Source organism: Microcebus murinus, chromosome 8 (assembly GCF_040939455.1).
Source record: "Microcebus murinus isolate Inina chromosome 8, M.murinus_Inina_mat1.0, whole genome shotgun sequence".
Classification (NCBI taxonomy): domain Eukaryota; kingdom Metazoa; phylum Chordata; class Mammalia; order Primates; family Cheirogaleidae; genus Microcebus; species Microcebus murinus.
This window is the reverse complement of record NC_134111.1, coordinates 10271047-10283584: the sequence shown is the minus strand read 5'-3', so window position 1 is coordinate 10283584 and position 12538 is coordinate 10271047. Positions and strand designations below refer to the sequence as shown.

At 39.0% G+C, this 12538-nt stretch overlaps 1 protein-coding gene across 2 annotated transcripts in view; it reads left to right on the top strand.

Annotated features, from left to right (window-relative positions):
• EPB41L5 (erythrocyte membrane protein band 4.1 like 5) overlaps nucleotides 1-11589 on the top strand; it is a 115121-nt gene extending 103532 nt beyond the window's left edge. The window contains exons 21-25 of one of the 2 annotated variants that reach the window (XM_012749757.2): nucleotides 161-239; nucleotides 2140-2214; nucleotides 5280-5321; nucleotides 6049-6176; nucleotides 11252-11589. In XM_012749757.2, coding sequence (XP_012605211.1) covers nucleotides 161-239; nucleotides 2140-2214; nucleotides 5280-5321; nucleotides 6049-6176; nucleotides 11252-11318 — 391 coding nt within the window. In that variant the 3' untranslated portion in view covers nucleotides 11319-11589. Of the gene's footprint in view, nucleotides 1-160; nucleotides 240-2139; nucleotides 2215-5279; nucleotides 5322-6045; nucleotides 6177-11251 lie in introns of both variants that reach the window. The other variant, XM_012749755.2, reaches the window with a different exon arrangement.
• Nucleotides 11590-12538: the final 949 nt, after the last annotated feature.

Below are 12538 nucleotides of genomic sequence, written 5' to 3'. Positions count from 1 at the left end.
GCTGGCTACTGTCGTGTTCCTCACCAGCTGTAATTTCTTCTTCCCCCACGTGAATTTGTATGCTGCTTTCCTAAGCCCTTTCTTTGAAAATACTGCCTAAACCTGTGGAGGTCCTCTATGATATGAATTTGTCTTTTTGTCTTTTCCATGCTGTGTTAAGGGAGAATAATGTGCCCCTCTCCAGAGAGTCTCTTGCTCCGACACATACCACATCTGCAGACAGTGGTTCTGTACTAAAGGTGAGAATACCTTTTTTCTTTTTTTACTTCTTAACATTTTTGCCAAAGACAATCTTGAATCCTGTAGTATAACCAGGGACGTCTGACTATTTTGGATCGACACTGAGACTTAAGCTGTGAGAAAAGCATGTATTGCAGTTCTCTAGGGAGAATCCTGTTGCCACATCCCTCACAGTAGCATCTCAGGGTTTCTTTTCCAGTTTGTTCTTCGTTTGTGTTTTTGTTTTTGCAGTGGTCTTGGATGCTAGCTCTGCTTCCACTAATTTTTCCTTTTAAGAAGATATAATGTTAAATGCAAATAGGTACTTTTTATGTGCTTATAAGATTAAAGACTTAAGGCTATATCTGTAACACATAAGTGATTTTGTTGAAATTTATAGTCTGATTTACTTTAGAGAATGTAAGCTGTATGAGAGACTTAACCTGTTTCGTTCATTGCTGAATCCCGATTGTCTCAAACAGTACCTGGCATATAACAAGCACTAAATAAATATTTGTTGATTCAAATAAACTTTTTGAAATAACAAGGACCTATCGTTAATTGTGTTGCTACAGAACCGGCTCATCCCAGCTCCTCCCTTTCCTATATCCACTTGCCAAGTCCTTACCAATTCAGAAATCATAGAAATCCAGTTCATTGTCCATGAGTGTTTTAATTGGCACATTAAATTAAAAATTGTCCTTTCAAATGAACACACCATTTTGCTTTTTTATTGTATAATGTACATTTATTGTAGAAATTTACCAAATAATCCACAAAAAGGAAAAATTAGAAATCACTTATATTCTCAACTACCCAATGACAGTGTATAGTTAGGTGTATAATCTTTTAATCTTTTGGGCTTAAAGGAAAAAACCCAATCTAAATGTCTTCTATGAGTAGTTTATTTTTGACAAATTAAAATTCTAAAAAGGTAAATTGACATCTTTGACTAGTGATTGAAAATCATTAAGTGGAACCTGAGATGTTTATAGAACAGGGGAGAACATTTAGTTCAAAGATTTATTGTATATATAATATATATCAGATAGCATGCTAGGCATTAACGATTTAAAAATCAGTGAAACAGTTTTAGCTTAACTGCTTATAGCCCGGTGGGAGAGAGAACTGTAATACATTGCTGTAGAGACTTGCTGTTGTGGTGCACTTAGCCCAAGCAGAGTGGGAAAGGGTGAGATGGGGGGAGATGTGAGAGAAGAAAGAACAATTTCTTCACGTCTGTGATTAAAATTAAATTGCATGTTGAAATATACAGAAGAGATTCACCAAGGCCTGAAGGCAAATAGAAATGTATAAATGAAGGGCCTTTTTTATTATGTATTATGCCCTATGTTCTTATTTCTCTTATTGCCAGATTGGAATTTTATCTTTTATTGTTTTAAAACTCCACCCCCTGCTACTCCCACTGCAGTACAGAATTGTGTCCTACATAAGCTACTTCAATACCAATTAAACAAAAAGTATTAATTAATATTTATGGGGGAAGAGTTCTTATTGTATTCTTTTGCAAACAGTGAAGCACCCATATGTCTAGATAAAGAAGCATTTGGTATTTAGACATCTCCTTTATTCAGTGTCTCCTGTGCTGAATCTTTTACCTTTCTCGTCTAAAAGTGAAGAGGCAGAACAGTCTTACCCCCAGCCAAGTTTTGTCTTACCAAGAGGAATAGCTATTTGAAAATTTACAAATAGCCCTTCAGCTTAAGTCCCAATTGCAGTCTCACTCCCTGTCTGTGCAGAAGTGGAATCATTAGTAACCATGACTCATGAATGTTCTTGTTTGTTTAAAGGATTAACACTAACCAGGCATGGGTCAGAATTATAAATTGAGAGGATGTGGAAAATACTTAGTCTGATAATTGAGTCATTCGACAACTCTAAGTTCCTTGTCTTCCATAGGAAGCTACAGATGAATTGGATGCTTTGCTCGCATCTCTAACTGAGAATCTAATTGACCACACTGTCACTCCTCAGGTAAATAAATACACTTTAAAGCAGTAAGATGGAAAGGAATTTCTGTTTTGAAAAATGCTCCTGCTGGGTTTCAATTTTTGCCTTCTTAACAATTTGGTTAAACTTTTAATAAGAGTTTATGTGTCAATAACCCACTTAGCATTGTCTTTCTGTACGAAAATTCTACCACTTTTTGTGTGTCACTGTATAGAAATCACATGTCACTGTAAGCCTATTTGTAATTCAACACCATATTAAATAACATGAGAGAGAACATAGGGGATAAGTCAGCTTCTTGAAACAATAAGGTTATATTTGATGTTTAAAAACATTTTACAGAAACATGGGAGAATAAGAATAATTGGTATTAAACATATCAATCATTATTACAGTCCTGAAGATACTGTGATGAATATAGTTGTCCCTCAGTATCCATGGAAAATTGGTTCTAGGACCCCCTTCAGATACGAAAATCCACAGATAATTAAGTTGCTTATATAAAATGGCATAGAATTAGCATATAACCTGCACACATTCTCTTGTATACTTTAAGTCATTTCTAGATTACTTTTAATACCTAATACAATATAAATGCCATGTAAATAGTTGTTATACTGTACTGTTAAGGGAATAATGGCAAGAAAAAGTCTGTACATGTTCAGTACAGACAAAACTATCTGTTTTTCCCCCCCAAATATTTTAATTCATGGTTGGTTGAATCCATGGATGCAGAACCCATGGATACGGAGGGCTGACTGTACTATGACCATAATAAAAATAAGAAACAGTTTCTTCCCTCCAGGGACTTACAGTCTAGTTGGAGTGAGAGATACACAAATAACTAATTTAATGCCTGGTGAGTAATATGACAAAAATGGCTGTAGAAACTATTAATAGGCCGGGCGCGGTGGCTCACGCCTGTAATCCTAGCACTCTGGGAGCTGAGGCAGGCAGATCGCTCAGGGTCAGGAGTTCAAAACCAACCTGAGCGAGAGCAAGACCCCATCTCTACTATAAATAGAAAGAAATTAATTGGCTAACTACAAATATATAGAAAAAATTAGCCGGGCATGATGGCGCATGCCTGTAGTCCCAGCTACTCGGGAGGCTGAAGCAGTAGGATCGCTTGAGCCCAGGAGTTTGAGGTTGCTGTGAGCTAGGCTGACGCCAGGGCACTCACTCTAGCCTGGGCAACAAAGTGAGACTTTGTCTCAAAAAAAAAAGAAAAAAAAAGAAACTATTAATAGATGCCATCCTGAAGGCTTGGAAGTACCAATGGTACTTTCTGTGGTGCTGGCTGTTTGCTTAAATCTCAAATTTGGGTGTATGTTGGAATCACCTGGAGGATGTATTAAAGCACAAATTGGTGGGTGCCCCTCCACTTTGCTAATCTGGCATGTCTTGGGTGAGGCTTGAAAGTTGCATTTCTGACATGTGCCCAAGTGATGCAGATGTGGTCTGGGAACCTCCTTTTGGGAACTGCCAGCTTAGATTAAGAAACAAAAAGACTTTACCAAAGGATAAGAATTTAACCACAAGTCTGGAAAAGTCTGTCAAACCATTTTTTTTTAATTTAGATTTTATTAATTTTAAATTAATGATCATGCATGTTAAAATTTGAAGGGTAACTTCTTTTTTTTTTCTTGAGACAGGGTCTCACTCTGTTGCCTGGGCTAGAGTGCCGTGGTGTCAGCCTAGCTCACAGCAACCTCAAACTCCTGAGCTCAAGCAATCCTTATGCCTCAGCCTCCCAAGTAGCTGGGACTACAGGCATGCGCCACCATGCCTGGCTAATTTTTCCTATATATTTGTAGTTGGCCAATTAATTTCTTTCTATTTTTAGTTGCTCTTGCTCAGGTTGGTTTAGAACTCCTGACCTTGAGTGATGTGCCCACCTCGGCCTCCCAGACTGCTAGGATTACAGGCGTGAGCCATCGTGCCTGGCCTGTCAAACCATTTTTTGTTTGCCAATCTTTTTCTTTCTCTCTTTTATTTCCTACTGTTAATGTGCATTTAGAAAATATGGATAGGAAAATTATACTATGTAAATTTTTTCTTTTGTTGGTTATCTAACTTATTAAGACATGTACTTATGTTGATTTTTTTCTTATCAGGATCTAAAGTCACCACTGCAAGGACTAGTCTAAGTTATCATAAAATGGGTGGGTTTCATTAGATTATAATTCCACACATAGAAGTAAGATCTAGAAAACTGAACATTAAAGAAGAGTGTAGACCGGTGTGATGTCTCAAGTCTATAATCCTAGCACTTTGAGAGGCCATCGCAGGGGGATCACCTGAGGCCAGTAGTTCAAGACCAGCCTGAGAAACATAGCAAAGCCCTGTCTCTACAAATTATAGAAAAATTAATTGGGCATGGTGGTGCATGCCTATAGTCCCAGCTACTCCGGAGGCTGAGGCAGGAGGATCACTGGAGCCCAGGACTCTGAGGTTACATTGAGGTATGATGACGCCACTGTACTCTAGCCTAGGCAACAGAGCAGCAAGACCTCATCTCAAAAAATAATAGAAGAAGAATGTAACAAAGACCCTGTGAATCAGGGCCAGTAGGAGTGTTTTCATTGCTGGTTATGCATACATAATAATTAGAGAATGACCTGTGTATAAACAGATTTTTTTTCCTGTGTATTTTCTTTGTGGTATTCATTTGGATTAGTCACAATCCACTGTTGAGGATGCTACCAAGAAGGCTATGATTATTTGTAATTAACTGAAATTTCAGAAAATAAAACATTAAACTTAATACTGGGTGTGTGTTGGGGGGGTGAAGTCCTATTAAATGAACTGAAAGTAGTAATAACATTCTTGAGTAGTAAATTTTTAGGTTAAAGAGATTCTCAAAATTATGGCAGTTTATTTGCTGAGGTGTATAGCATCTGAGCATCTGTGTTGTAGAGAAGGGTCTTGGATTCAGAAATCCATGTCAACTCAAGGAGGCCCATTAAGAATTACTGTCCCCTACCCCACCACAATGCATTTCATAATAGAAGAAAGTATTATGAGTATAATTATGAAAATAAGTTAGTCTTTCCTAAAAGTAAATACCTATATAAAATTTATTTTAGGTGTCTTCAACATCCACGATTACACCCCGGTGGATTGTTCCAGTAAGTTCATGACATTTGTGATTTTTCTTCTGGTTACCCTCTCACAAAAAAGCCTAAAGGGATCACCAGGTTCTTGTCTTTCTTTACAAACACTAAGGTCGTTATCAGTTGATAACACTAAGGTTGTTATCAGAATTCTGCTAACTGAACTTAATGGCTTCACACTAGTGGCTTAACCTTTCTGTTTGTCAGTGCTTGAGGTTGCTGACGAAAATGGAAATCTGAGGTGAGGGATGGTTAAAAAAATAAAACCACCATGATCATCAAAATTACCTTCCTGGCCGGGCGCGGTGGCTCACGCCTGTAATCCTAGCTCTCTGGGAGGCCGAGGCGGGCGAATTGCTCGAGGTCAGGAGTTCGAAACCAGCCTGAGCAAGAGCAAGACCCCGTCTCTACTATAAATAGAAAGAAATTAATTGGCCAAATAATACATATAGAAAAAATTAGCCGGGCATGGTGGCGCATGCCTGTAGTCCCAGCCACTTGGGAGGCTGAGGCAGAAGGATTGCTTGAGCCCAGGAGTTTGAGGTTGCTGTGAGCTAGGCTGATGCCACGGCACTCATTCTAGCCTAGGCAACAAAGCGAGACTCTGTCTCAAAAAAAAAAAAAAAAAAAATTACCTTCCTTATTGCCATAGTCATTAGTGAAGCTTGATTTGGAGCTGAAGTTTAACTGGGTGGGTGTTGCTATCCCTGTATGCAGATGTGTTGTGTATCTCCCCCAGCAGAGTGGAGCCATTTCTAATGGACTTGCAGGATATGAAACGCTCCTGGCGGGGAAGGAGGGACACGGTAATAAAGATGGAATCTCGCTGATCTCTCCGCCAGCGCCATTCTTGGTAGATGCTGTGACCAGGTGAGAAAATTATTTCTCAGCTGCAATTTTTAAACATCTATTAGAAGGAAAAATAATAAAATTTATATTTGAAGCAGCAATGTCTTTAAATAATGTCTCTCCCTCTGTCCCTCTCTCTGTATGACAAAGGACTCCTATCCTGAATAAAGAGCTCCTCCAAATCAATAAAATAAAGACAGCTCAATAAAAAAATGGGCAAAAGACTTGAATAGGCAACTCACAAGAAGATATCCAAATGGCTAATAAGCATTCAAGATGGTGTGCAATTTGCCTTGTCACTGGAGACTGCAAATTTATTTTATTTTATTTTTTTATTTTATTTTATTTTTATTTAATTAATTTATTTATTTTTTAGACAGAGTCTCACTCTGTTGCCAGGGCTAGAGTGCTGTTGCATCAGCCTAGCTCATAGCAACCTCAAACTCCTGGGCTCAAGCAATCCTTCTGCCTCAGCCTCCTGAGTAGCTGGGACTACAGGCATGCGTCACTATGCCCGGCTAATTTTTTCTATATATTTGTAGTGGGCCAATTAATTTCTTTCTATTTTTAGTAGGGACAGGGTCTTGCTCTTGCTCAGGTTGGTTTCGAACTCCTGACCTTGAGTGATCCGCCCACTTTGGCCTCCCAGAGTGCTAGGATTACAGGCGTGAGCCACCGCGCCTGGCCAGGACTGCAAATTTAAACCACCGTGCGATACTACTATGTACCAGCAGAGTGGCTAAAATGAAAACAACATATTATCAAGGGTTGGTGAAGACATAGGGCAACTGGAACTCTGTAAATTGGAATAACCACATAGTAAGACCCCATCTCTACAAAAAATAGAAAAATTAGCTGGGCATAGTGGTGTGTGCCTGTAGTCCCAGCTACTCGGGAGGCTGAGGCAGGAGGATCTCCTGAGCCCAGGAGTATCTCCTGAGCCCAGGAGTTTGAGGCTGCAGTGAGCTATGATCATACCACTGCACTCATGCCTGGGCAACAGAGTGAGACCTTCTCTCCAAAAAAAAGGAAAAAGAAATAGGTTTGATAGGTTTAGCAATTATCTACTAAAGCCAAACATACCCAGTGATTCAGTGATTCTATTTTTGTGTACATTTCCAATAGAGATATGAATATATGTGTATGTCCATCAAAAGACATGTACAAGGATGTTTACAGCAGCTGTATTCATAATAGTCCAAACTGAAAACTTGCCAAATGGCCATTAGCAGTCCACTAGACAAATACTAGAATACAGAGGTGAAAATTAATGAACTTCAGCTGCAGTATAGCACTATAGATGAATCACAGAAACATAATTGTTTTATCTATTTCTGTGTAACAGATTACCACAAATTTAGCAACTTGACACACATTTATAATTTCATTTCCTGTGGGTCAGGTGGGTGGATGTAGCTGAGCTGGGTCCTCTGCTTCAGGGTCTCTCCCAGGCTACAATCAAATATTGGCCAGGGCCAGGATCTCATCTGAAAGCTCAATCAGAAAAGGGTCTCCAGTCATGGCTGTTGACAGGATTCAGGTTCTGAAGAGCTGTTAGACCATGGGCCTCATTTCCTAGCTACTGATCGGCAAGAGGCTATCCTCAGTCCTTGCCGTGGGGGCTCCTGCAATGTCATTGCTCACTACATTCAAGCATACAAACCCAGAAAGCAATAGAGTCTGCTAGCAAGATGGAAGTCACGTCTTGTATAGTCTAATCACAGAAATGACATCCTTTTACCTTTGCTATATTACACTGGTTAAAGCAAGGAACAGGGCCTGCCCACACTCAAGGGGAGGAGTCTACATCAGAGTGTGAACACCTAGAAGTGGGGATCTTTGGGGAGGCATCTTAGAGTCTCCCCACTGTAATAAAAGTAAGCAAAATCAAGTTCAAAAAGAAGCATAACTCTATAATAGTTACCCTTGAGATGGTTAGTGACTAGAAGGGAGCCAAAAAGAGGCTTTTCTGTTTCATGTTCTGCTTCATGTTCTGCATGCTGGTTACAAAGATGTGTGCAATTTGCAAAAAGACATCAAGCTGTAAAGTCATGATTTATACACTTTAATGTGTAGATGCCATGTACTTCTTAAAAATGATGACTGGGTCTCATCTTCACAGATTCAGTTTTACTTTGGAGTGTTCTCTGTGTGATATTTTATTTCAAAGGCATAAAAATCACAAGAACAAAGAATAGGAGAGAAGACAACAACAATTGAGAGACCTCAACAAGTTTTGGAAGCAGCTAAATGATATAAGTGGTAACCAATTTATCAGAATGGAGTAAAATCAAAGCCTGACTAGAAGAGGGAGTGGAAATTGAGAAAATGAAAAGCAAGCAATTCACATTGCAGAACACTGAAAAGGCTAAGGAATTGAAGGTCCCAGATATTTGTAAAGATAAGAGTACAAGGTAGGGCTGATAATATGAAGATTAGTTGAAAGTACTTATGGCCATTTCAGCCATTTGTCGTCTCCCCACCCCTGCTCATACTGGCATAATTGTGAAGTTTTTCTCTGGAGGAGCTTGGCTAGAGACGCTCTGGATCTGGGACTTTCCCTTTTCAGTAAGGTTCCAAACCTGGAACAGAAAAGCTGAGTCAGAGTCCACACACTGAAGGGCGAGCTTTCCCATCTTCCTTTTCTCAGCTTCCTGAATGCTGTTGGCCAAGTATAAATGCCTACGGTAAGAAACTAAGAGGTTTATTCTCCAGAGAAATCAATCAACCAAATACAAAAGACTTGCAGATACTAACATTTGTAGATGCCCTGATGAAATTGGCCAAGAAATGCCAAATAATTACCCAATGGCCCATCATTTGATGAGTTTGCGCATGCATATGCAGCTTCCAAACACATTCCAGAACTTTTCTCTTAAATATGGAGAGAGCCAAAAATTATCAGATATGTGAGGAAAGACCGAAACAGGTAAACTGATAAAGAAATAAGGAGAAAATAAAGGCAATGTGAATAATAAAAGAAAACTTCACAAAATGATAGTATCTAAATTTAGAAGATACTGCATTCATGGCATAATAACAGGAAACTTTAAAAAAGCAGAAAACAGTATTTTTAGAAATTATTAACGATGTTAAAAATAAAATCCAAAGAATGTATGGAAGATAAGATTGAGGCAGTCTCCCAAAAAGTAGAACAAAAATATAAAAACTAGGAGAGAAAAGGTAAGAAATTTGGAGGATTGGTCTAAAGAAGTCCAATATATGAATCATAGGAGATCCAGAAAGAAGAACAGAGTCAATGGAAGGAGGAAATTGTCAAAGAAAGGAATCAAGAGTTTTGGAATAGAAAGACGAGTTTCTAGATTAAAGGGACCTTGAGTACCTTACACAGAGAACGAATATGCACCACACTACGGAACATCATGAAACTTCAGAAGATCAAAGTTAAGAGAGGATGTACAGCTCCAGCAAGGGGGAAACAAGAGTGCATACAAAGTATTGTTCATCGGAATGGCCATAGACTTTCCTGAAAACTAGAAGATAATGGATCAGTGCCTTCCCAATTCTGGAGGGTGATAATTTTTCACCTAGAGTTTTATGTCCAGATAAGTATCAGTGAAGTGTGAGATTAGAATACATTTTTAGACATAACAGTTTCTCTAAAATATATACACCAGCCTTCCTCAGGAAGCTAATAGAAGACGTATTCCATCAAAATAAAGTGATTATCCAAAAAAGAGAAAGTTGGAGGGCCCAGGAAACAGAGGTGCAGGGAGTACCTGGAGGAAAGCAAAGAGAAGTTCCAAGATGGAAGTTCCAAGAAAGGATCCCATCCATATTTGGATGGAGAAAGCAAAGGGAAGTTCCAAGATGGAAGTTCCAAGAAAGGATCCCTTCCATATTTGGAAAGATGGATTTAGAGTTCAAGGAAGGATTTTGCCAAGAAAAAATAAACATATGCCCCCACCTCTGAATTTTTTAAATTATATGACATATCTGAATTTACTGAGAAATGATCCATGGTTCTATCTGAGAAGTTAGAGGTTAGAGTTAAGTATAGAAAACTGTGAGTAAGCAGTCACAACAACAAAAAGGGGAAACAAATTTTCCCTGAAAATTATTCAGTCCAGGGACAATAAAAATTGCACCAAACAAGAAATATAATAAACTGATAGTTGTGAAGTTATTTACATACTTACCAGAGATAAGGAGGCAGGATTGCAGATCTGGTAAGGGGATGGAAGAAAGTTAAGTCTTCATGGTCCACAGTGGGAAGTCATAGTGCAAACACATCCCTCAGAACAGTTACAACTTTTGTTGCTTGTGAGGCAGAATTTCTGGAGGAAGGTTTTTAAAACACTGGCTGCTGAACCTTACCTCGGAGTCTGATTTAGCATGTCTGGAGTACAGCCTAAGAATTAGAATTTCTAACAAATTTCAGGGACCATACTTTGAGAACCAGAGTTACAAAAGAATGAAGGAAAATATCAGAAAAAAACAGTTGAAAGTGTCTGCCTCTAGTAGGAATGGAGAGTGCTGGTGCAGGTGACTGCTATTGCATTTATAAATCTTGTTAGTGCTTTTGACATTTTAAATCACTTCTTTGTTCCTCTGATACTGTTTTAAGTTTTTATGAAACCAAATCAGATGTTATTACCTCCTTGCATCTAAGCTCATTCCTTTCACCTACAGCAAAGACTTGTAGACCCTCATGCAGAACCCGTGTCTTTTTATTTTCACAGAGCTCTGACAAAGTAGATTAACTGGTGAAAGAAGCGTGGAACAGCTGCTTCCCCTGGTTATCTCCTGAGCACGTTGCTCTTGTGATCAGGACAGTATTGATGTTCATACTAACCCTGACTCATTAAGAAATGGTTAAATATGTGTTGAGGATATTTTATTGAAGGAAATAGGGGAAATTGTACTAGCTTTACATTTATTCAAAATGAAATAAGCATCAGTTATCTAGAAAATTCCCTTCTGTGGAATACCTCATTGCTGGTTAGGTGTTACAACATAGTCACTGAGGTCTGTAATCTGCTCTCAACATGCTCCATGTGGCACTAGTGGACACATAAATGTCCTCCCCACCCCTAGATGGTTCCACTGAGTAACCCATTCTCTCTTCCTTTCAGCTCTGTTCCCACTTTGGCCGAAGAAGCCGCCTTGAAGCAGAAGTGTTTACTGACAACTGAGCTATAGGGCTGCCCTCCCCACCTGTAACTGGAATGCCCAGCACTCTCCAGCAGTCCAACCTGGGATCCACTTCAGCTGGAATGTGTTGGATTCGGGAGTTTGTCCTTCACTTGTAGGTGAAAAAGCTCTTCCTAGATTTGACTTAAACTCCATGGAGAAAAAGCTGCATTTTCCGTCCAACTGGAAGAGTTTAATCACATTTCATATCTTCCCAAATGAGGGTATCTGGTCTTTAACTTTCTATAATTGTATTAAAGTTACAAATTCCTGAAACAAGGGAATGCCTTTCCCTCAGATTTCCTTCAAACTCTTGGCCCCACCTAGTGGTTGTAACTGTTCCTAACAACTTCATAACAAGCCGCCTCTGGTGGTGAGCGGTGTTTATAGTGCTGTTTCCCTCTCTAGTGTCAGGGTGAGCATCCTTGATCTGAGTGCCTGTTACAGGAGTCACACTTCCTCATACATTACCTGGAAATCAGGAATTTAGGAAAGTAATATGGATACTACTGTAGGTACATTTAGGGACAGCTTTTTTACAATTATTATAGTACTAAAAACAAGTTTAGAATACAGAGGGTTTTTAAATGTCTCCCATACTTTTTATGTCTTACTAGACTGGCTATCTTGATATTCCAAATTTATATTAAGATAAACCTTGAGAAGAACTACAGAGAAATCAATTGCCTATCACTTTTTTTTTTCAGCCTGCCTTTCCACAGGAAGCACTCACATGTGCACCGTGCACCTACTCTGTAATCTTTTGGTCTGGAAGGGGGTGGATCACTGTTCAAGAGACCTGAAGCATTTACTCCAGGCATCTGCACTCCTTCCTGAGCAGCTGGGTAGGCAGGCCATTGCAGACTCAGGTAACAAAGGCCTGGCAGTCCTCCACATAGGGCCCATTTGGACATAGGTTTCATCTCCTTTCAATATAAGCTAAATTAATTTAGAGCTTGCAAACTGGAAAAAAAATGATACAAAACAAAAACACCAGGACAGAGATAGGGAAGAGGAGTGGGGGTGAAGGGATTTTTCTTGAATACCTACCATATATGAAAGTATATATAGTATGCTGAAATAACTTGCATTAAGAACTTTGTGTTAGTTTAAAAGAGTTCTGTAGAATTTCCCCATCCCTTTTAGTCTGTACAAAAAAAATTCTGAATGTTAAAGTGGTACATATTCATCATAGAAAAATAGAGAAAAGTATAAAAATATCCACCTAT